The sequence below is a fragment of the Heterocephalus glaber genome, unplaced genomic scaffold, assembly GCF_053883595.1.
Source record: "Heterocephalus glaber isolate CG9 unplaced genomic scaffold, H.glaber_assembly_v1.0 deba00001760, whole genome shotgun sequence".
NCBI lineage: Eukaryota > Metazoa > Chordata > Mammalia > Rodentia > Bathyergidae > Heterocephalus > Heterocephalus glaber.
The window spans coordinates 5,369,460-5,391,901 of record NW_028258457.1 but is presented as its reverse complement, the minus strand read 5'-3'; the positions used below and the strand labels follow the sequence as shown (position 1 = coordinate 5,391,901).

General features: G+C 52.2%; 1 protein-coding gene across 6 annotated transcripts in view; it reads right to left on the bottom strand.

The window, feature by feature from the left end:
- Window positions 1-2,015: 2,015 nt before the first annotated feature.
- Gng7 (G protein subunit gamma 7) overlaps window positions 2,016-22,442 on the bottom strand; it is a 110,454-nt gene continuing 90,027 nt past the window's right edge. For 4 of the 6 annotated variants that reach the window (XM_021244865.2, XM_087201550.1, XM_087201549.1 and 1 more), the window contains 3 exons: window positions 9,358-9,473; window positions 5,556-5,667; window positions 2,016-2,463 (listed from right to left, as the gene is read on the bottom strand). In XM_021244865.2, coding sequence (XP_021100524.1) covers window positions 2,426-2,463; window positions 5,556-5,667; window positions 9,358-9,438 — 231 coding nt within the window. In that variant the 5' untranslated portion in view covers window positions 9,439-9,473 and the 3' untranslated portion in view covers window positions 2,016-2,425. Of the gene's footprint in view, window positions 5,668-9,357; window positions 9,474-22,442 lie in introns of all 6 variants that reach the window. The other 2 variants (XM_087201551.1, XM_004865782.3) reach the window with 1 other exon arrangement.

Genomic DNA, 22,442 nt, shown 5'->3' with positions numbered 1-22,442 from the left:
GAGGCGAGCGGACCTAATGGGCATGTGACCTCTGAGTCACCCAGGGCCCGGTGTTGGCTGGTTCTAAGGCCTTGCCATCATGGCCTTGAAATTCTCAGAAGTGTTTGGAAACATGCCCTGCTGCGGGCTTTCTATGAGGCCTGCAGACTCTGGGGCTGGCCTGGAGCGGCATGGTCCTCCTTTGGCCCTGAAATCTCATCTGTCTCCCGCCTGCTGCTGATCTGGCTCTGCAAGGGGATGGCTCTGACTTCCTGCAGCTGGGCGACCGCTCGTGGGCTCTGCGGCCAGGGCCCCAGGGGCTGCCCCTCCACCTTTGGCTTGGACTTGCTAACTTGGAGACCATGTCCCCGATCAAACTGCCAGCTGCAGTCATCATGGCTAAGCCACCCACTTGTTCGCTCCTGGCTTTGCTGTCCTAGGTTAACCTCAAGCTGTTTTCTGAACCGGCTCTGCTATGGCCTATAGGGTCTACTGTGAGATTCTTTCTTTTGGTGGTGGTGCTGGAGACGAACTCAGGGCCTTCCGTATGCCAAGCAAGCACTCAACATTGAGCTAGCCCCAGCCTTTGAAAAATTTTTATTTTGAGACAGGGTCTTGATAAGTCACTAAGTTGCCCAGTTTGGGCTCAAATTTGAAATCCTCCTGCCTCAGACTCCTGAGTGGCTGGAACTTCAGGTGTGTGCCACCACATCTGGCTTGGCAAGCTGTGATAGTTGATCCAATAGATACTAAGCGACTGGTGGACCAGCAGCATTTACTGGACACAAAGGGAATTCACTGGGCAAAATGCTGTAGTCAAATGTATAAAGGTTTTATGTAGACAAAGCTCCTCTCTCCTCAGAGGTCAGAATTATCCATTTGATTTCACTGTTTTTTTAAAAAAATTATTATTATTATTTTTGGTACCAGGGATCGAACTTGGGTCCTTGCACTTGCAAGGCAGCCAGCAGAACCACTGAGCGAAACCCCCGGCCTTATTGTTATCATTATTATTATTCCAGTACTATGGATGGAACCCAGGGACATTCTAACACTGAGCTATACCCTCAGCCTATTTTATTCTTTACTTTAAGACAGGGTCTCAGTAAGTTGCCCAAGCTGGCCTCAAAAGTTTGGTCCCCCTTGCCAGGGATTTAGCTCAGTGGTTCCACCACCTGCCTCGAAAGGTCCCAAGTTTGATCCCTGGTACCAAAAAAAAAAAAAGGCACACAAAAAGTTTGGTCCTCCTGCCTCAGCTTCTCAAGTAGCTTGGTGCCAGGTGTGTACCACTATGCCTGGCTGGAAGATTTTATTATTAAAATTTTAACTTGTAGTTGGATGTGGTGGCACACGCCTATAATTCCAGTAGGAAGATCACTGTGAGTTCAAGGCCAGCCTGAACTACACAGTGAAACCCAGTCTCCAAAAAATTTTTTTTTAACTTTTTTTTTTAACTTTTGACTGTGGTAGGAAATGAAGCTCTGGTTCTCAAAGGTCTTCTCCCCAGGGGCAGCTGAACGGTCCAGGGTGGGTTCCAGGTAGTTGGAAATCACCATGCCAAGGAGGTAGGATTGAGACCATTCTACCCTTTCGGCCTTTAAAAGACCTTAGCACCAGCTAGGGGTGGTGGCACACGCCTGTTATCCCAGCATTCTGGGAAGCTGAGGCAGGAAGATCTCAAATTCAAGTCAGCCTGAGCTACTCAGCAAGGCCCTGTCTCAAAGTAAAAATTTTAGAAAGGGCTGGGGATTTAGCTTAGTGCAAAGGCCCTGGGCTCAATTCCTGTACTGCAAAATAAAATAAAATAAAAAAGCAAAAAAGAGCGAGGCAAAACCGAAACAATGCAGGCCTGTGCACGACAAGCCCAGGTGTGTGCGGCTCCCTAAATAGCTCCGCTGCAGCCCCGAAAGTGCACTGGGGCTGAGCGTCAGATCTGTGTGCATCCGGTGTGTGCCACCAGGCTGGGCAGGCCTTGGGGACGGCTATCCCATGCCCTGTGCTCCGGCTTGGAACTGAAGGACGAGTGGAGAGCTGGGAAAAGGAAAAGTGAGCATTTTATTGTGTATGAACGGGGTGGTAGTAACAATTCCACATGGTGTTAAACTCTGCGAGGGAGTGGGCGCGGGACGTGTAGTTTTAAAAATTCAGGAAGAAACACCAGGGACTTCCAGAGCCAGGAGGGACAGGGCTGCCGGAAACAGGGGCCCCGGGATGGACGGTGTTTGGCAGCGATGACCGAGGATGGAGAGGAGCCGAGTCGCAGAGTCCTATGGCTTCTGTGTGGGACCCAGCCGAAGGCCAGCTCATGCTGAGTGCGCTCAAGGACAGGGACGGGAGGTGGCTTCAGGTCAGGCTTGAGCAGGGGTCTGGCGGGCTTTTCCTGTCCCTGCTGAGCTCAGGCAGGCCCAGGCCCTTGGCAGCAGGGTGGCTCCAGCCCGCCTCGATGTCAGGGACTCCTCAGAGAGACAGCACCTTCCGCCCTCCCTGCAGGCCGGAGGTCACAACAGAGCCACTTCATTCTTGGCCTGGGAGTGGGGTTCACCTTGGGGACAGGGAGGCGTGTTCTAGTTTCTTCGTAGTATAAGGGAGGGCAAAGGACAGGGCTGCTGGGCCTTGGCCTAGAAGGGGGCTCGGCCAGGTGTGGTGGCCCCTCTGCCTGCACCCTCACTGGAGGAGCCCCGGGAAGCTCTGGGCCAGGCTGTAAGGATGAGGGACAAGCCAGGAGCGGTGGCACAGACCTGTCATCTCAGCACTCTGGGAGGCTGAAGCAGGAGGGTCCAGCCCAGCCTGGGCAACTAAGCAACTTAGTGAGACCCTATCTCAAAATAAAAAATGAAACAAAGGCTGGGCTTGGAGCTCGGTGTGAAAGCCCTGGGTTCCATCCCTGTATCACACAGAAGAAAAAAAAAAGCGGAGGGAGGACAGTCCCTTTGTCTTCTGTGTGGGAGGGTGCTGGGTTTACGGTAACAGGGAGGTAGGGAAAAAGGATTGTTTAGAAAGAAACTCACAGGCTTCTGCCCTTCACCACCTCCCTGAGGCCTGAGGCTGTGGCCATCTGGTCACCAGACTCGGGCACAGGGTGGTGGCACCTGGAGAAGGATGTGGGGCATGGAGGGGCCGGGGTGATGCAGGGAAGTCAGCTGAGGGCCGGCTTGAGGAAGATGCCAGCCTGCCCTCTCCTCCGGCCTCAGTGTGCCCAGTGTGGGAAGACACCCCGCTCCCTGACTCCTGCTCAGGATCCCCCTTTGGGGTCCGCAGAGCTGAGCCGAGAGGCCCGGACCCCCCTGTTCCCCCCCAGTGTGGCAGCTTCCCGGGCGACATTTGTGCGGACATTCAGTTGTGGGGCCGGGCTCGGCACATGTGTCCTCCCCTCCCTCAGTCCTGCAGGGCAGTGTCAGACAGGAGGAGAGGGTTTGGGCCCACAGGGCGCTGCCAACCAACACGGGGCCAAGATGCAGGGAGGAAGGACAGCAGGGTGGGTGCTCAAAGTATTAAGGCTTCTTTGAAAGAGAAATGGGGACCAACATGGACCCTGGGAAAATGATGCTGGGCTGGGGGCTTCCTCCCTGGGAGCCGTGCCTGTCCCTGCCCCTCAGCAGTGGTTACCTGTAGGCTCTGGCACCCCCCCTGCCAGGCCCTGGGGTCGGCCCTTCTGTCCCTTCCCCGGCTCTGCAGGGATGGGGAGGCCACGCTCGGCCCCACCTGCTAGCAGCTCCATGCGGCTTTGGGGAGACTTTGCGCCTCTCCCAGTTCAGCTGGGCTCCCCAAAGCCCCTGGCCCTCCCGGACCAGCCGTAGAGAGCAGTGCCAGGGAGAGGCCTGCACTGGCACCCTGTGCCCTACGGAGCCCCTGAAGAGGGGCTCGGGCAGCCTGGGCACTGCACTGGCTCTGATCTGTGTCCTGCCCGATGGGCCCTGGTGACGGGGGATGCAGTGCCTGCTGCCCCAGGAGCACTGGGGAATCCACTGAGGCTGCTGGCCTCATCTTACTGGTAGCATGGGTGACCTGGGCAACTGTCCAGGGATCACCCTGGCTTGGGCCTGGATTCTGATGTCCATTGGGCCACAGAGCCAGGCTAGTTTTCTCTCTGTTTGCTGTTGGATTGAGCTCTGTGGCGGAGCCACTGGGGACTCCAGGGTCCAGGGCAGATCGGGGTCTGGGCTGCTTAGGGTGCATCCCAGGTGTGGCTACAGGTGACACTGGCAGGGTGTGCATGAAGCCTCTTCCTGCTGCCATCTGTCTCTGTTCTTGTCATGATCTGGCCCCTGGGCCCACCCTGTGACATCCTACGTTGCCAGGCTGGTGGGAGGGACTGACACGCAGACCCTGAGCCTAGCAGACCTCTCTCCTGTCCTCACATTGAAGGGCCCGGGTCCTACAGGGTTGAAAAGCGAAACCATTGAGGGTGATGGACATGGCAGCAAGCACAGCTGCTGCTGGCGCGTCTGGCACAAAGGACCTCAGCTCAGAGAGTCCTTCACAGCTACTTCAAGATAATTCAGCAACTTTTGGCCAGGCGTGAGGGCACATGCCTGTCATCCCAGCACTCTGGGAGGCTGAGGAAGGAGAGTTCCAAGTTGGAGCCCAGCCTGGACAACTTAACAAGATCCCGTCTCAAAAAATAAAAAAGCCTTGGGTCGGGGATTTAGCTCAATGGCACCGCGGCTGCCTCGCAAGTGCAAAGTCCTGAGTTTGATCCCCGGTACCAAAAATTAAAAAAAAAAAGGGCTGGGGATGGAGCTCAGTGGGAAAACTCTGGGATCCATCCCTAGTGCCACCTCCAACCCCAATAAAATGAAAGCAAGCAAGCAAGCCCTGGTGATGGGCAGAAGTAGAACTGAGCAGGCTGCTAACTGCCGGCCGGGTCTTGGTGCTGGCGCTTTCCAGCGAATCCACTTCTGTGCTGGGATGGGGGAGACTGTGGCTGTGGAATGACCAAGGCCATGGAGAGACTGACATTTCCTGGGCAGCTCCCTCCCCACCCGAAAGCCCATTTCTGTGTTACCCGGCCCTGTTTCAGTGGGTTGCGGTCACAATGTTTTAAATGGAAAGGAGAGACTTTTTCCCCCGAAGGAAGTTCCTGATGTCAACCCTTCACCCCTCATTTGACCTCTGCTTACAAAATAAAAAGTGTCCCAGCCGCCCGGTGTGGATGCATCACGGATGCATCACAGGCCTCTCGGCTGGCAGCGAGATCACCCTCCTGTCCCTGGATCTGTTCCCCAGTCCTCCCCCTCCACTCTCTGCACCATGGAGAGTTTTCCAAAATCGTCACCACAGCACCGGGGCGGTCCAGTTATTCCTCATGGGGGAAAGGCTGGAAGCCACCATCTCTGTTTTTGGGAGCCCCCCAGGGGTGCTGCTCTGTTGGGTGAGAAGACCCAGCGTCCCTGGGCGTGGAGGTGTTATCCCCTCGGGGCAGGAGGGGAGCACAGGCATTTCTTTTGGGACCCAAAGTTTAGGGGACTGAGATGTTTTGTTTGCACTAAGTTTCAGATGATGCCTTGCAGGAGGGAGAGGGAGAGACAGACAGACAGAGAAGGAGAGGGGGAGAGAGAAGAGCTATAGAATAATACACGGCTTCTTGTCCTTGAAGGGGTTCTCGGAGGCAGGGACTCCAACCAGCAAGGGGTCGCTCCTTGCGTGCTGCTCGCAGTAGCTCATGAGCTCCGATGAAGCTTTGGACACCTGTGCGCGGCACAAGGAGAGAGGGGAGGTGAAAAGGACTTCGGATCCCACGTTTACAGCCAATGGGTGGGGACAACATGCATCTCCATGGATGGACAGATGGGCATGCACGTTGGGGTCCGTAGGCATGCTGGAATATTGCATGGCCAGGAAGAGGAGTGAGGCTGTGACACTCTCCACAGCGTGGACAGACCCTGAGGACACTGTGCTCAGTGAGAGACGCCAGACACAGAGGACGCAGTGTGGGCTCCATGGACAGGAAATGCCCAGGACAGGCGACTCCAGAGACAGGAAGTGGACTTGGGGTGCCGGGGCTGGGAGGGGATGGGTGACTGCTCATAGGGACAGGGCTGGTTTTGGGGTGATGGGGTGCTCTGGAACTAGATGGAGGTGGTGGTAATACAGCACTAAGAATGTACTAAACATCACTGGTGGGGGCTTGGGTGGGGCTCAGTGAACAATTAAGACCAGAGGATGTGGACACAGGGGTGCATGCCTGTCATCCCATGGCTCTGGGAGGCTGAGGCAGGAGGATTCCAAGTTTGAATCAAGCCTGGACAACTTAGTGAGATCCTGTCTCAAAATAGAAAATAAAAACAGCTGAGGATGTAGCTCAGTGCAGAGGCCCTGGGTTTGATTCCCAGAACTGAAAAACAAGTTCATTCTGGCCCAAGAAGGGACTCCGTAGGGATGTCCCCACCTGCCTTCATGCCTGCTTGACACCATCCAGGGAAGCTTGGTCCCAGCCTGGTCCCCTGGGCCGCCAGTGAGGACCAGATAAGCTCTTCTGAATACATCTCTGTCACAGCTGAGCCTGCTGGGGACTTGGGGACCCCGCCGAGGCCAGCCACTGGTTGCCCTCTGCTGCAGGGTATCCCCAGCCCCTGCCACTCTCCCTGCCCCTCCTGGCCACTGTTTGGAGTGCTGTTAGCTAGGCTCCCGTGCTCACCCCGGCAGGCTTGGCATGCTGAGACTCAGGTGTCACCGGCTTGGCACCTGGGGACACTCACCCGCCCTGGATCACAGCCCTGCAGTACTGTCTCTGCGGGGGGCCCAGTGGCCTTCCGCAGTCTCTGGTTTGTGAACATGACACCGGGCACCTGGTGTCTACTCTCAGCCACCCTGTGACACCCACAGGACCCTGGGAGCCTCATCCTGGACGCTGCCCCCCGTACCTCGGAGCATGGGCTGGGTCTACAGGGCTCCGCCAGCTGGGGACACTGTCAATGGACACACAGTGGACACTGCCCCTCTCCAGCGCTGCCCGGGCTTTGGGCTGGGACTGCTGTCCTTGTCCAAGCTGGGGACAGTGTCCAGACCTGGAAGAGTAGGGTGGCTCTCGCCCGGGGTCCCCACATTTACAGCAGCCCCTCCTCCCATGGCCCAGACACTTTGGGGATCATAAAACTCAGAGGGGACTGGGAGGGGAAAGAGGCTCAGTCCTGACTTCCCAGGGTGCCTGGCTGTCACCAGCTGTCCCTGGACGGTGGAGGACAGGGTTCGGCTCCTCCTGACATCAAACGGGGGGTGGGGCCTCGGGCTGGCACAGCTCACAGAGGAAACCACTTCAATTGGGGCTTCTCTCTCTGCCCCCGAGAATGCTGGGAATGGGGGCCCCATGGGTGGGGTGTGTCTTCCGTCCCTCCCTGGGGGCACCTGGGGGACTCAGCCACCCCGTCCTAACATTCCCAGGTCTGAATGGTTACACAGGGGACCAACAACATTATAGGTCCCTTTGCCCAGACCAAGGGGCTTAGCTTTTTTTTTTTTTTTTTTTTTGTCAAATATTATGCTAGATATTGCTGGGAAGTTATTTTTAGATTTCTTTTTTTTTCTTTTTTTTTTTTTTTTGGTACTGGGGATCAAACTTGGGTCCTTGCGCTTGCACAGCAGGAAAAAGAACCACTGAGCTAAATCCCCGGCCTTTTTTTTTTTTTTTGAGACCAGGTCTCACTGTGAAGCCCAGGCTGGCCTCAAAGACATGATCCTCCTGCCTCTGCCTCCCGAGTGTTGGCATGGCAACACTGCCCTACTGTGCCCAGCTCTGGAATGTTTTAGACCCATGGGCATTTAAATAGAGTAGAGAAGGGTTAGCCTCTGCGAGGTGGGTGGGCTTCATCTAATCAGGTGAAGGCACTCAGTGCAAACACAGAGGCCCCTCCAAGTGGACTTGGGCTTTGAGAAGAGATCTCCACTCTTCCCCCAGGCTCCAGCCTGCCACCTGCTCTGCACATTTGAGCCCACAGAGGAGCCAGTCCCTTAGAGTGAGCCAATGTCTCTCTGTCCCTCTCCACATACAGGGCTCCTCACACAGACCCAGGGCACTCTGAGATCTGTGCAAATGTCACAGAGTGGCCATGCCTAAGCCTGGCGGCCCGGCCCATGACCACACCATGCTTGCTGCTGTGCATGAGCTGCCAGCCAGCCCAAGGTTCACTGTACGGGATGTGACCTAGGCAGGCACCCTCCCTGTCCGTCCACTTGCTCCACTTCTGACCAGCACGGTGGGTCCCTGAGGGCAGGGCCTCCTGGACTTCTCCCTGGGGCCAGCCTGTCCTCTCCTGCTGCAGGCCACCTGTGTCCTGGGGCAGTACACAGCCCATGGGAAGTGCTTGCTGTCCTTAGCAGTGTGGGCACAGGTTGACAAGTGGGCATTCTGAAAGCTGTGAACCCCATTCTGATACAGGCCATGGTGTCCTGGGGGACAGAGGCATTTGAGAAGGGATGTGTGTGTGAGGCCTGCAGTTTTTGTGGGGACTTCAGAGTCATCAGCATAAACGCACCAATGTTCATCCACACAGTGGAATATTACTCAGCAAGGAAGAAATCAGCCAGGAAGAAGAGTGAGGCTGTGACACTCATCACAGTGTGGATGGACTTTGAGGACCCCGTATTCAGTCAGAGATGCCAGAAAAGGAGGACGCAGTGTTGGCTCCACAGACAGGAAATGCCCAGGACAGGAGAATCCAGAGACAGGAAGTGGACTCATGGGGAGGGGACTGGTATGTGCTCATGGGGATGGGGCTTTTTGGGGGTGATGAGATGCTCGGGAGCCAGATGGAAGCGGTGGTTACACAACATCACAAATGCACCACGTGCCTCACACTGGAAGATGGCAAGCTTCATGTTAGTAAACTTTTATTCTTTAGGGTCCTTTCCCATCCCCGCCACACTGTGAACTTCCTCCTTCACCCTGCGTCTCCTGACCGGCTCAGCAACCTCAAGCAGGAAGTACTGTTCCTTTGTCTTTTTTAGTGCAAAACTCAAGCAGGCTTGTTGTAAAAAGTGCACACTGCAGACGCATAGAAAGCAGCCCAGGAAAAGAGAAGTCTGGCCCCTCCTTCCCTGGCTGCATCATAACTTCTATTGCCGTTTGTCATCTATCCTTTGTGGACGAGGACCGGAAGAGAAAGTGCTAGTCTGAGGGCAGGCGTGTGGGCAGCCCTGCTGTAGTCCCACTGTGTTCACAAAGCCTGTGGCGCCAGAACTTGACATGGAGCTGTTCTGTCAGCTGCCTCTTTCCGCTGAGAAACGGAGGCTCAGCCAGGCCAAGCAGGTGGCCGAGGCTCACATAGCAAAACTCCATCCTGCAACTGAGCCCCGCTTTGCAGAGAGCCTGCTGTGAGCCAGGCGTGCCCACGGTGTCTTCCCTCCTCCTGCTGTCCCCGCTGTTCCGGGGGCCTGGCTTACCTTGATGCGCTCGATTCCGGCTTCGATCCGTAGCTGCTCCACGAGCTTCCGGGCCTGCGCTACATTGTTAGTGGCTGACATCGTTGGCCATCAGTTTGGGTCCCCGGCGTGCAGAGCTGTGGGATGAGCAGAGGGACATGAGCCAGCTGGTGGGGTCCCCTCCATAGCGGGGACTGGAACAGTCGCTGCAGAGCCTGGTTGGGTCGCCCTTTCTCCGGAGGACCTGGACCTGCCTCTGTCCTTCACCTGGGGAACCTGCAGTGTTTTGTGACCACTCACCACGTGACAGGCGCAGTGCTCAGGATTAAGCTAACAACTGTCCCTGAGGCCCCAGCTCCCTCCTGGTCCCCTCCCCGGGCGACTCAGCCTGGCCCAGCCTGGGACAGTGGAGCGGGCGGCTCCCCCTGTGAGGCAGCCGAGCCAGGCTGTGACCTGGGTCTTTTTTTTTTGGTACCGGGGATCGAACTCCGGACCTTGCACTTATGAGGCAGGCGGTGGAACCACTGAGCTAAATCCCCAGCCCCCTGTGACCTCGGTTTTGACCTGGCTGCCCTGGGTGGGCCCCAGCCAGAGGCTTCACTTTCATTTCCTGGTCAGAGTAGCTTTGGTGGAAAGCGGTGCAGGGAGGGGCTGGGTAAGAAACTGCAAAGGCCCTACTGGGGTCCCCGGGCTGTGAGGGTGGTTTAAAACAGCAGGAATTCATCTGCCCGCAGCCTGGACCCCAGAGGCCCGAGGTGTAGGTCTGTGCAGGGCCAAGCTGCCTCTAGGGGCTGGAGGACACTTCTGGCCTCCCCAGTGTCTGGGGCTCCAGCTGTCCCTCAGCTGTGGCCATGTCACCGACTCTTCACACAGCTGTCTCTCCTGCATGTCTGTGTACAAATCGCCCTCTTTTTCTAGGGTGGGGCTAGTGGGGATGGAACCCAGGGCCTTCACACTGAGCTCCATCCCAGGCTGTTTTATTTAAATTTTATTTTGAGACAGGGTCTCTCTGAGTCACTAAGAAGCCCAGGCTAGACTTGAACTTGCGATTGTCCTGCCTCAGCCTCCCAGAGAGCAGGGATGACAGGTGTGTGCCACCAGACTTGACAATGTGAAATTTTAAGCAATGCTGAAGAGGGGTCTCAATATCTTTATGGGGACCACTGGGTTCCCAACAGTGTTAGCACCCTAGCATCGTGGGGTAGCACAACTCGACTGTGATCCAACCAATCATGGTTCAGAACCTTTCTGTCCCCAGGGTATGTCCTGTGGTTGGTTGTGATGGCTTCTCCCGAGAATCCCAGCTCTATCCTTATCCCAAATCTCTGGAAAACACTCAGATGTTCTGTTCCATAGTTTGTCTTTTAAGGAATGTTAAACAAATGGAACCATACAGAGTGTAGCTTTTTGGGATTGATGATCTCTCTTAGCCTGTTGCATGTATCAATAGTTTTGCTCTTTTTCATTGATGAGTCGTATTTCACTGAACAGATGGACCACAGTTGGTGAAAATATCCACCTGAGCAGGCGTGGTGGCACATACCTGTCATTCTAGCACTCTGGGAGGCTGAGGCAAGAGGGTCCCAAGTTCAATTCCAGCCTGGGTGATTTAGTGAGACACCCGTCTCAAAAAAGAAAGAAAGAAAGTGAGAAAGAAAGAAAGAAAGAAAGAAAGAAAGAAAGAAAGAAAGAAAGAAAGAAAGAGACGGACCTAGGAATGCAGCTCAGTGCAAAGGGCCTAGGTTCAATCCCTCCTACTGCAAAGAGAAATCAACTTACACAAGATTTTTTTTTTCTTTTCTTTCTTTCTTCTTCTTTTTTTTTTTTTTTGGTATTGGAGATCAAACTCGGGACCTTGCGCTTTCGAGGCAGGCTCAGCAGAACCACTGAGCTAAATCCTGGGCCCAACTTCCGCAAGATTTGAGGGTCAACTCAAGTTTTTATCTACCACAAGTATAGATGCTATAGATGCTATTAACATTCGTGTGGCTTCTTTATTCCTCTGGGATAAATGTTGAGGAGTGCAGTCAGTTGGTCAGGTAGTCTGTAGTGTGTGTGTGTGTGTGTGTGTGTGTGTGTGTGTAAAGAAACTGTTTAGCTGAGCATGGTGGCACACACCTGTAATCAAAACTCTCAGGAGGGTCGATGCAAGTTTGAGGGCAGCCAGGGCTACACAGTGACTTCAAGGCCAGCCTGAACTACATAGGGAGACCCTGTCTCAATTAATAAGTAAGTTTCAAACTGTTTGCAGAGTGGCAGGCCCATGTTCCACCAGCAGTGGATGAAGGATAGTAATTTACTTTTCTAATTGAGTTATACAGATCTTTTCTGTTGCTTTAGGAGGTAAAAATTCTATTTCTCGGGCCAGGGATTTAGCTCAGTGGTTCCCCTGCCCGCCTTGCAAGCCCAAGGACCTGAGTTCAATCCCCGGTACCAAAAAAACCCAAAAAACAAAAAACAAAAAAAACAAAAAAAAAATTCTATTTCTTGCATCCAATTTTTATTTGATGAGCTCAACCCAGGACATCTCAACTAAGGGTGATTCTTCCCCATCCCTGGGACACCAGGTGTTGGATATCGGGTGCTGCAGTTGTTGGGCCGAGGGCAGGGACGGCACTCAGCACACCGGCAGTGCCCAGGCCGCCCCACAGAGCATGCCCTGCCATGGGTCGGTGTTTCACAGGCTGAGTGCCCAATGGAGCCGGCCAGGTGTGGGGGCCGTGGAGAGCCAGGTCTGGAGTCCTGGGAGCCCCAGTCCGAGCCAGGCAGACGCTCAGCCAGTTAATTACGCAGCACTCAGTGTCTGTCATTAACGTTTGACATCGCTGTCTGCTTTGTAGTTGGTTGAGCTGGGTAGCCGCAGACAAGTAAAGACAGAGTTCAGATTTTGGAAAAATTCCTACTTGGCTATAAATTGGAATGCATGGATCTCCGGGGAATGCTGAGGAGGGCGGGGACAGCGTGTAGGATTCCATTTATCCTGCACGGAGGAGCAGTGGCCGTGGTCAGGGAATAGGGAGGGAGGGGGTGGGGCTGGGGCTGGGGAGAGAGATGGTCTCTGTATAAAAGGGAGATGGAGCTGGGCTTCTGTCTTCCCAGGCTTCTGGGAGGCTGAGGCAGGAGGATCACAAGTTCCAGTGCAGCCTGGGCAATTTAGCAAGACCCTGTCTCAAACACAAAAAAACCTATGAAGATCAGAGTAGGAAGCCATTGTGTTTTTCTTGACATCCTGGTGTTGATACTGACCACGGTTTGATACGTTACTATGAGGATAGCTGGGTGAATGTTACACAGAATTTCTCTGTTATTTGTTGTTACAAGTGGATGCCAATCTACAGGATCCAATCACAGTTTCAGTTTAGAAAAAATCCTTTGGCCCCATACTGGCTGCCTGGGAGGCAGGCAGACATCCAGCGCCTTCCCTTCGGGGGCAGGAAAGGCAGTGTGGGCGCCAGAGCCGAGGCCGTGTGGGCTTCAGGGATCTGATTCAACCCCAGCTTCAAAGCAGCCACACAGCACCCAGCACAGGGAAAACCGCCCTGGCCTCGGCTTAAAATACCTAAATTACTCAGCGCTAAATATAGATCCCAGCAGGGAACAAACGGGTTGGCCCCGTGGCTGTTTTCCTTGGAAGCCAGTGGAGGGGTCCTATTCAGCATCCACGAGAGGTGTCCCCTAGGACTCCAGGACCCCTCTCTCCCCGAAGCCAGCCCAGCGACAGAGGCTCCCAGCATGCAGGACACATTCTGCATGCATGTTTGTGTGTGCACGCATTTGCTTCTGTGTGTTCAGGTGGGGGTGTGTCCGAGTGGAGGTGTACCGTGCACGTTTGTGTGCTTTCCTGTGTGTGCACATGAGCATAAGCAGATCTGTTCATGTGCATCTGAGTGTGGATTCTGTGCATTGCAGCAGCATGTGCATATGATGGGCATGCCGGTGTATGCACACGCAGGTACAAGTGTGTCTGCAGTGTGACACACCCAGGTGTGTGCCTGTGTGTTGGCAGAACACGTGCTGTGCATAACATGTGTGTCTGTGTGCGTGTCTGTGTACATGTGTGTACCTGAGTGTGAGCATGCGTGTGCATGCATGTAGATATGTGCACGTGTGCCTGCTTGTGCTGAGATGTGATTCAGACACTCATTGCATCACCTGCATCCCATGCAGCCACTTCCTGACATCCCGCCATGGCTGGTGTCCCTGGCTGGTCCCTGACTCATGGACCAGCCATGGCCCCCGCCAAAGACCAAGTCAACACTGGCAAAACATGCAGCGGTGGCGCTGAGTCAGTGGGGACATTCCTCACCACAGTGGCCACAGGGCCTCATGATGGCAACAGCTCCACCCGGGCCAGGCCTGCCTGGGTAAGCAGAGTTCTGGGCCCGGAGCACACGGCAAAGGCCCCGGGCTGGTCCAGGCCTGGTGAGGCTGGGGCACAACCTGGGGTTGAGGTTTTTACAGATGCTGCCAGGCCCTTCGGTGGCCTCGAGCTGAAGGCCAGGGAGCTGCACCCAGCGCTCAGCTGGGTCCTGCAGGGTAGCCCATGGGTGGGAGGGAAGGGGACCCAAGTGGGTGCAGCACACCCACCGACAGGTAGAACAGAGCTGTGCTGAGACACGGGGCCGGAGCACAGGGACCGGGTGGGACTTGGAGCTGGGAGTGTAGAGAACATCTGGGTCGCTCAGAGCCCCCTCAGCTACAACACTGGGCCCAGATGTTGGTGTCCCTGGCCTCCACCCACTCTGCACCAGGAGCTCCCCAGTTTGTAAAGAGCCATTGGATGAAAACCCAAAATAAGGACTGGGGATTTAGCTCAGTGGTTTCGCCGCCTGCTGTGCAAGCACAAGGACCCGAGTTCGATCCCTGATACCAAAAAAAACCAACCCAAAATACACAAGTTAGGGGCAAACAGTACCCAGCATTTTCCATCCCAGAGGGGTTACCTAGCAACCAAGGCCACAGAGGGAGTCCAGATGATTGAGAGCTACGATCCTCGATCAATACTTCACACTTCAGGACAAACACCAATAAAACAAAAGCCCAAGCCTGCTGACCCAGGAAATATTACTGAGACAAGCACATCAAAAAGTCTTTGCGGTGACGATGGCTTTGCCAGGTCCCACTCAGAAGGCAAGAAATGGGACAAACGAAAATAATTCATCTATCAAGTCATTCAGATAACCCGGTTGAGGTGGGCCACACCTGGCATCCCAGCTACTCGGGAGCCTGAGGCAGGAGGATGGCAAGGTCAAGTCCAACCCAGGCAACTTAGTGAGACCTTGTGTCAAGGTAGAATTAAAAAGGGCTGTGGCTTATGGGTGAGCATTGCCTAGCAAGTGCGTGACCGCGTTCCATCCCTAGCCTTGGGAAAAAACCCAAAAAACAAATAAACAACAACAACAAGAAACCAAGCAGACATCATTGAACCAGTAAATAACAGTGTTAGCAAAGAGTGGCCTTGTTAGTGATTGTGGGAAGCACATCAGACAATCAGGCTACAATTTTATTCACCTGTGACCTGTGAAACTGGAGAAAGACTGTCACCTTGACCAGGAAATCGGGTCAGGATGTAACTGTCCTGGCCTCTTTGGTTTTGTCAACCCCTCTAAGACTCAATCTGTGTTTTTGTTTTGTTTTCCTTTTTAAAGACAAGTCTCACTGTGTAGTTCAGGCTGGCCTCAGACTCACAGCAATCCTCCTGCCTCAGCCTCCCGAGTGCTGGGGTGACAGGTGTGCACCACCATGCCCAGCCTACTAACACATTTTTTACAATAGTGAAAAGTTAGATGGAAATCATGTATTGTGAAACAGGAGGACAAGTGGGGCATTTTCCTGACGGGAGGTTAAGCAACCATTGGAAATAGTAAATAATGCAGCCAGGCCACAAGTCATCCCAGCACTAAGGAGGCTGAGGCCGGAGAATCACTGTGAGTTTGAGGCCAGCCTGGGCTATATTAAGGCCAATTTGAATTGCATAGCGAGAGCCTGTCTCAAACAAATAAACAAACAAAAGAAGTGGTAACTAAAAATGTGGAGTATGAACAAAGTACCAACCAAGGGGGGCCCAGTTGAGTTGCTTCTAGTTTCCAGAGATTGTGAGTAAAGCTGCAATAAACATTCAGGTGCAGGTTTTGGTAGGAACATAGATTTCCATATCTTTTGGGTGAATTCTTTTTTTTTTTTTGGTACCAGGGATTGAACTCAGGACCTTGCACTTTCGAGGCAGGCACGGTGCCACTGAACCAAATCCCAGGCCCTGGGTGAATTCTTTGATGTGAGATTTCTACCTCCTAGGGCAGGTGTATGTTTAACTTTATAAGTTAACTTTATCAGTGTAACTTTATAAGTTAAATATTTTTCCAGTTTTCAAAACCAATGCACTATTTTGTATTCTCATCAGCTATATATGACACAAAATGGTTTTGTTTGTTTACTTAGCAGTGCATGGCTTTCACACTGAGCTACATCCTCAGCCCTTTCTAATGTTGTTTTTTTTTTTGAGACAGGGTGTCACTTGAACTCACTGTGTAGCCCAAGCTGGTCTTGAACCTGTGAGCTTCCTGCCTCAGCCTCCTGAATGCTGGGATTACAGATATGTCCCAGCCACCATGCCCGGCCTCTAATTTTTTGAGACAGGATCTTGCTAAGTTGCCCAGGCTGGGCACAAAGTTAGGATCCTCCTGCCTCAGCCTCCTAGAGTGCTGGGATGATAGGTGTGCACCACCTCTGTCCAGTGTTTTTTTTTTTTTTTTGGTACCAGGGATTGAACTCAGGACCTTGCACTTTCAAGGCAGGTGGTGGAACCAGCGAGCTACATCCCCGGTCCTCTGTCCAGTTTTTGTTATTAATTTTATACTCATGTATATTTGTGATGTATTTATATTTTAATATACATATTCATTACATGCTTATATAATTTGTTATAAGTTTAACTTTTACCATTTATTTTAATTTAACTTTGAAGTAATTATAGACTCAGGGGCAGTTTCAAAAACAGTCCAGATTCCCCCGCACCAAGGTGACAGTGCATGGCAGGGGACATTGCCACAGGACGCCCAGGGTTGCTGACCCTCCCTCCACACACTCAGGAGTCCCAGCTGCGACTCTCCTGAAAGGCTGGGCTGCAGCGGCTGCAGAGAAAGCGGGGCAGACTTGGTGGTGGACAGTGGAGGAATCCGATGTCCAGGGCTGCCCCACCCCGCCGGGGGACCCTCAAGTGCACCCTTGTCCTCGAGGTCCTTGGCCATCAGGGCTATGGGGACATTGGCCACACTGTTTCCTGGGCCAGGCGTCCCTGGCCTGAGCAGCTCTCTTTCTATTGTGACAACCACAACATTGATCCCTGGGGCCAGAGTCAGAGACCTTTCTGAGAAGTCACCTGAAGGAGGTTTGCAGGTGAAATGTGAAGGGTTTGAACCTGGCTGACCTCCTGCCCCAAGCAAAGGCACTGAATAAAAACAGAAGCTGGTTTTGAAACAGGGGTCAACTTATCAGCACACAAAGTCTCCTCCGGGGGCAAGGACCAGCTGGGATGTCGGGGGGGATGGGCCTCCTGTCTCTGCATGGGAATGTGGGTCCCCAAAACCAGCAGCACACGAGGGCCCTCTTTCGGGGACTGGTGACAACCGCCAAGCACAAACACAGCTGCTGAAGAGGCAGAGAGAGCAGAACCCAGCGAAGGTGGAAGGGCCGGTTTGCTGGAAGCCGTTGGGAAACCTTCCTGCTTTCACCGCGGCCACGCCTCTGCGGCTTGAGCAGGAGGAGGCCGGGTGGTGCAGAAAAATTGCCACAGCCCACCCGACTTGACCCAGGCTGGAGCTGACAGTTGACTGTCTTACAAATCAGAATGGACGAAGTTAGCAACAAGGCCAGAAGCCAGACTTCCTAAAATGCTCCATTTCTGTGCTGTCTGACTTAATACATGAATTAAAGCCAGTCCCTTCCTGGCTTGAGCCATAAAAGAAAGGTGAGGCAAGATTGCTCCAAGCTCTGTTGGTTCTGAGCACCCACGATGATTAGTCATGCTGGGTCAGTACCTCAGTCTTCATGACTATGATTAGAAGCAAAAGTCCTTTGGCGAACCTGAGTTGCATAAACTGGCTCCACAGAACATTCAGGTCTGGGAGAGAGCTGAGGTCATCCCAGGGACCTCATTCCAAGGGGTAGAGGCCACTGCCAGTCCCTGAAGGTAGAGGGTACATTTCCAAAAATGGACAACTGAGATTGAATCCTGACTTTGCTCCCAACTTGGATCTTGGCTTCATCAAGCAGAAAGTATGGGGATCACTCTGTAGGCTGTGGTCCTATTTGCGATTCTGTGGCCCTGAGATGGAGGTGACCCACATTAAAGTTGACCTAAACCATGTGAACTTTGGACAAAGCTCACTATCTTTAGATTCTGCCTTGCCCAACAGTCCTCAGCTGATAAGGTCAAAGTCTCCTGCTGGGTACAACTAGAGAAGTTGTAACAAAGCACAAAGATTTGCTGGAGGTGCTGGAGGGTCAGTGGGGTGGTGAAGAATTTCCAGCCAGGATCTGGGGGGCGATGACTGTCCCGGCATCGAGTCTGACTTTTTGGCTACGTTTGCCAAGGTGGAGAATTTGCTGAGAAGCTGTCTTATTTCTATTGACCTCATCAGGCTACGGAGAAGGCATGGGACAGGACCTGCTGAGGGGAGAGAGCTTGACAAAGTCCCCCTTGGTAGAGCTGGGATAAATCAGCACTGCCAAGATAAGGGTGAACAGGACACAGATGTCACCATGATGACTTCAGCTGGGTTTCCAATAATCTCAAGCCCTGATACTGGATTGAGGTGATTGTAAACGGCTGGTGGCCCTAGATTCTGGACAGAAATAAACATAAAGTCTCTGGAGAAAAACAGCATCATCCCAGGCCTTGGATTATTTCTATATACAAACCTGCAACCTGGCTGCAAATGAAAAATAACCAGGCATACAAGGTAACAAGACCATATGAACAAAAACTAGCAGATAAAACAGGCGATCCAAATAGAGTCCCCTGCTTGGGGTTCCATACACCAAAGGTGACTGAGAGATTACAATAACTGTGTTAATTATGTGAGAGGAGATAAAAAGATGAGATTATGCTTTGGGCAGCAAATTGATAACATTAAGAAAAAAAGAAAGGAACCTGTGGGGATGTCCAAAATGTAAATATCTGAAAACTGTAATGTCTGAACTGTAAGAACTCAATGGAATAAATGGAAGTTAGTAAGATATATCAGAGAGAAATATCCAGAATAAAGATGAAGACAAAGGGGAAGAAACTACAGAGGATGGGGTAAAAGAGAGATGGGTTTCATGGGTCTATTACACGTGCCACTGAAACTCTGGAAGAAGGAACGAGAGAAGGGGGCAGAATAATCTTATAGAAATTCTCCTGGGAGGGCCTGGGTTTTAGCTCAGTGGCACCCCGTCTGCCTTGAAAGCACAAGGTCCTAAGTTCAATCCCTGGTACCTCCAAAAAAAGAGAGAAAGTCTCCCAGGCCAGAGATTTAGCTCAGTGGCACTGCCCCTGCCTTACAAGTGCAAGGTCATGAGTTCCATCCCCAGTACCAAAGGAAAAAAAATTCTCCCAACCAGAGATTCAAGAAGCTCTTGAACCTCAGGCAGGAGAAATATCTTACAAATTGGCAGAGAAATGTTCAATAAGCACATGGAAAGTGCTCAATGGTTAGTCACAAAGGGAATACAAACTAAAACTATAACAAGAGCTGCTTCATAAAGACTAGAAGGCTAAAGATAAAAAGATGGACATCACTAAATACTGGGGAGGATGTGGAAAACCCAGAAGCCTCCTGCAGTACTGATGGGAGTATGAATGACACAATCACTGGAGGAGTTGGTCTAGCCATTTCACAGAAGGCTAAACACATACCTACACTATGACACAGCATCTCCTGCAGGGAGGATTCACCTAAGATAAATAAAAACATAGCTCCACAAAAGGACTTGTACAGGATGTTCATAAGTCTCTGTGCATGACCACAAAACCTGGAGACAACCCAAATGTCTGTCAACAAGACAATACTTGGGCTGGGGATTTAGCTCAGTGGTTTTGCTGCCTACTGTGCAAGCTCAAGGATTCAAGTTTGATCCCTGGTACCAAAAACAAAACAAAACAAAAAACAAGACAGTACTCAAATAAACCATGATGATGTGTGCAATGGAATATTACTGTGCTATAAAAAAGAACAAACTCATGATAAATGAAGCAACATGCATGAATCCCGAAAACATTTTGTTAAGCAAAAGAAACCAGGCGTTAAAAGTACATGTTAGATGATGGTGATAGAAACATTCTGTAACCTGCATGGCCTTGAACTTCTAGGTTCAAGGAATCCTCCTGCCTCAGTCTCCCAAGTAGTTGGGACAAGAAGCATGTAGCTCGGCACCTGGTTTTAAATAACCTTTTCCTTTTTTTGAAGAATTTTTTTAAAACAGGGTCTCACTATGTCGTTCAGGCTGGCCTTGGATTTACTATGGAGCTGAGGCTGGTCTTCAACTCACGGTGACCCTCCTGTCTCAGCCTCCTGAGTGCTGAGATTACAGACATTCTCCACCACATTCAGCTTCTTTTTTTTTTGACACAGGGTCTTGCTATATATTCAGGCTGGCCTTGCAATCACTATATAGCCCAGGCTGGCCTGGAACTTGTGGCAATCCTCCTATATTCTAAAGAGAGCCCTGTGGCTTACAAATAAAGTCTGGCAACTCTAGAGCTAGAGGGTGGCTAGGTTCATTTTGCAGACAAGGAAACTGAGGCCCAGAATCAGACAGGGGTATATTCAAGCTATAGAATTGCAGGAATGGATTAAAAACAGGAATTAAAAAAAAAAAGAAATAAAACTACCACCATCCTTTTTGTGGTGCTGGGGACTGAACCTTGAGAATGCTGAGCTCCAGGCCTAGCCCTTTTTATTTTGAGACAGGGTCTCACTAAGTTGCTAAATTGCCCAGGCTTGGCATAAATCTGTGATCCTCCTGCCTCAGCCTCCCGAGTGCTAGGATGAGAGGCCTGGGCCACCACACCTGGGTCCTGCCAGCTTCTGATGCAACTGCCCTCCAGGGCTTGACAAGGTCATTTGTTCCTTGAAGACACTGGAGGAGGAGACCCTGGCAAGTGAGACCCCCATCCCCCATGTTCACTTTCTTTTTGAAATTCAGGTTTACATTTTGTGGGGGTCGGGGCCTGCTTCTGTCTGCAATCAGAGCGTAGCCCCCAGGGTGCAGGGAGAGGCTGTCAGGCTCAGATCAAATTGTGGGACTTGGCAAGATTCTTCTGTCTTGGGGAGAGGAGTGCTGACGTAGTCTGTGCCTACCAAGTGGGTGCTCACTCCTGCTATGACCATGGAAATCAGTATGGAGATTCCTCGAATACGAAAACTAGAAATTCCATTCAAGCCAGCTATTCCCCTTCCAGGTATCTTCCTGAAAGAGTTAAAGACAGCATATTCCAGTGATGCATGCACACCCATGTTTATAGCAGCACAGTTCAAAATAGCTGAATCTTGGAATCGGCCTTATGCCCATGTGCAGGTGACTAGAGAAAATGTGGTATTTACACACAATGGAGTATTACTCTGCCATAAAGAAGAATAAACTCGGGCCTGGGATTTAGCTCAGTGGTTTCGCCGCCTGCTGTGCAAACTCAAGGACCTGAGTTCGATCCCTGGTACCAAAAAAAAAAAAGAAGAATAAACTCAAGTCCTCTGTAGGAAAATGGATGCACCTTGAGGCCATTTAGTTAAGTGAAATCAATTAGATGCACAAGCTTAAATATCACATGGTTTCTCTCTCTCTCTCTTTTTTTGGGGGGGTTTTCTTTTGGCACCAGGGATCGAACTCAGGACCTTTCACTTTCGAGGCAGGCAGCGGAACCACTGAGCTAAATCCCCGGCCCCACATGGTTTCTCTTATATGAGAAACCCAAAGTATAAATAAATTTAAGAAGCAGAATAAAAGATAGACAATAGGAAACAGGGAGATAGATCTTTTTTAAGTTAACTTTGTTGGTACATTTTAGGTATGCATTATGATCACCTTCATCACTGGGGATTTGTACCTGTACACGATGCATCTTGGTTCTTGTTTTTCCCCATTCCCCTGCCCTCCCTCCACCACCCCCCCCCCCTGTTTACAAAGCTCAGGGAGCTAGGTCTTCTGCAAAAGGGGCCAAGAGATGGACGGAGGGCAGGGAAAGGGGCAAGAAGAATTAAAATGTGTTATGTGTAAGCACTATAAACGTTTATTAATAAAAAGAAAAGAAACGTTCTCAGCGCAGCCGGGGCGTGGGGGCCCTGGCAGCTGGGTCCTTGGGCCCCCTGGGGCTGGGCTAATTCTAGGCACCGTGGGGCACAGGGCCCAGAGCAGGCGTCAGGCCTGGGGCGGTGTCAGAGTCCGAGGGCAGCCGGGCTCTGCGGTTTGGCCCGGAGAAGCTCTAGCCTTCCCGGCTCGCGGGCCGGGCCAGGCTGGGAGCCGAACGGCTTCCTGCAGTAACAAACGTCTCCTTTTTCGGGCTGTGATGCCACCGCTGACGGCTGAGGTGTTTTCCCGCTCTATGGGAAGAATGACAGCAAGATGCAAAACTGCCGGCGATCCCCCTGAATTCCGAACATTGTTCTCATAGTTGGGGAAGCGCCACGGCTGGCTGCAGACACAGACACGGAGAGCGAGTGCGAGGTGCGGGAGGCTGCGGGAGCGGCAGGGCGGCAGCGTCAAAGGACAGGAATGTGAGGAATGCGCTTGGCTGACTGTGCCTTGGTGCCTCGTGGGCTGGTGGTGTAAAGCAAGGTCTGGCCTGGCTTAGAAGAGGGCAAGTCGAGCCAGAGGTGGTGGCGCACCTCTGTCATCCCAGCACTCTGGAGGCTGAGGCAGGAGGATGGCTTTGAGTTTGAGGCCAGCCTGGGCTACATAGTGATCATGATCTGTCTCAAAAAACAAACAAAGCAAAACAAACGAGGTGGTAGGTCAGGGCGAGGTCGGTGTGGTCTCCGGCCCAGGATGGCAGCCTAGAGTTGTGGATTTTCTATTCTGCACACTCAGCGGCTGCCAGCACCTTCCTCCTCCAGCCTCATTTGCTGAGC